The sequence below is a fragment of the Pteropus vampyrus genome, unplaced genomic scaffold, assembly GCF_000151845.1.
Source record: "Pteropus vampyrus isolate Shadow unplaced genomic scaffold, Pvam_2.0 Scaffold72, whole genome shotgun sequence".
Classification (NCBI taxonomy): domain Eukaryota; kingdom Metazoa; phylum Chordata; class Mammalia; order Chiroptera; family Pteropodidae; genus Pteropus; species Pteropus vampyrus.
The window spans coordinates 4,192,356-4,194,070 of NW_011888853.1; the positions used below are offsets into that span (position 1 = coordinate 4,192,356).

General features: G+C 64.2%; 1 protein-coding gene across 1 annotated transcript in view; it reads right to left on the reverse strand.

Moving 5' to 3' along the window:
* Positions 1-1,715, reverse strand: part of DNAH17 (dynein axonemal heavy chain 17) — a 140,822-nt gene that overhangs the window by 119,344 nt on the left and 19,763 nt on the right. The window contains exon 13 of the mRNA XM_023531633.1: positions 473-739. Coding sequence (XP_023387401.1) covers positions 473-739 — 267 coding nt within the window. The remainder of the gene's footprint in view (positions 1-472; positions 740-1,715) is intronic.

Consider the following 1,715-nt stretch of genomic DNA (forward strand, 5'->3'; position numbering starts at 1 on the left):
CCCGTGGGGCCCTGGCCCCAAATACCAGCCCCGGACTGAAAACCGCCAGCTGCCCGAGCCGCTGCCCACCCGCCAAGGCGGGACCGGCCGGAGAAAGCCGAAGGCGCTCCCCGAGGCCATCACGCGGGCGGTTGTCCTCTAGTGCCCGGTGGTCGGGGCACCGCTGAGCCTCCCCGGCATCTGCCGGAAGCCCTCCTGCCCCCGCCTGCCTTCCGGTCCTCGCCACGGCAAGCTGCGCGTGAACGGCCTGCGCGCATCCCCAGCTGGGTGGGCTCCGTTAGTTCCCTCTGGCTGGCCGGCAAGCAGGGGTGGGGCACGAGCCACGTTTTTCCTGGCCACACGCGCTGACAGACACGTGGAGGCGGATGGGGATGCGCTGGTCCCCTCTGGCGTTGTGTCTGGGAAGTTAAGGCTCGGCCCGTGCGGAGCGTGGCCAGAGCCCCCCACCCCCGCGGCCGGGCGCCCGGACTCACGGGTGGTCTATGCGCTTCAAGTCCTTCATGGGCGTCTCCAGCCGCTCCTGCAGCTCTAGGCTCCACTTCAGCTGCCCGGCCACGGGGGGCATGTTTTTGTGAATTGGGGGGATGTTGCCATCTGCAGAGGCCGCGATCTGGGTATCGTACAAGATCTTGGTGTTATCCAGCTCGGCGTCGAACAGCTCCAGCATGACGGAGTACCTGGGCACCACCTCGGCGAGAATCAGAGGCCGCTCCAGGAGGCCCCCGCACATGTACAGGAGCTGGGGAGAAACGAGACGGGCCTTCGCGGGGGTCCCCCCCTCCCGAGCCCCAACCCTGAGCGGACCCACACCAGCTCCGCGGCTGTCGACGCAAACAAGGCTCACAGCCGAGCTTCGGGAGGGAGAACACACGCGCCCTGTCGGGACAAAGAGCCCATGTCACGGCTGGTTACACGGAGGCCCCGTGCCTCTCGCGTGCCAATATTCCTGGCTTGCAAACCAACAGCACAAACTAGGTCCAGGTTCTGAAGAAACTTATTCTGGGCCCAGGAGAAATCAGGGTTTAGGCGAGGAAGATTTGAACAGTTAAAAAATACTATTTAGAACACTTAAAAATCGCCGTGATGCTGCATCGACGTAGCCAGCCCTTATCCGACAACTGGATAGAGAACCGTTTTGAGTGCCAAGAATTGTCCTGGGGAGAGCAGTGACCCTCCAGGACGCGCTCGGGCGAGGGCACTGACATCGGAGTGTTTGTTTTGCTCTAAAGAAGAAAAACGGAAGCTGTGGGGAAGAGGGGACCAGGGGCGAAGGGAGCCAGACCGAGGGGGGCTCATCTCACAGCACGCGGGGTCCTCGGAGCACGAAACTCACCCACCGCTGTGTGCGAGCAGAGACCTGCGCTACCGAACACCACAGGAGGTAGCTTCAACGGCGGCAACGTGTCCTCTCTCAGTCTGGAGGCCAGAAGCCCGCAATCGAGGCGCCGGCAGCGCCACCTGCCCTCTAAGGGCTGGGGGGTTGGGGGGGCGGGGGAGGGGGTCTGTGCCAGGCCCCTCCCCTAGCAGCTCGGGGCTGCCGGACCCGTCACGCCCCGCTCCCCTCGGTGGTCAGTGCTTTTCTCCCCCTCGTGTGTCTGTGTTCGTGCCTCTCCTCCTATAAGGACCCCGAACGCTGGATTGGGGCCCACACTGCCACAGGAGGGCCTCGTCTTAACCTGCGTCCCAATCGCGTCTCAAAGATCCCAGTCCCGGAG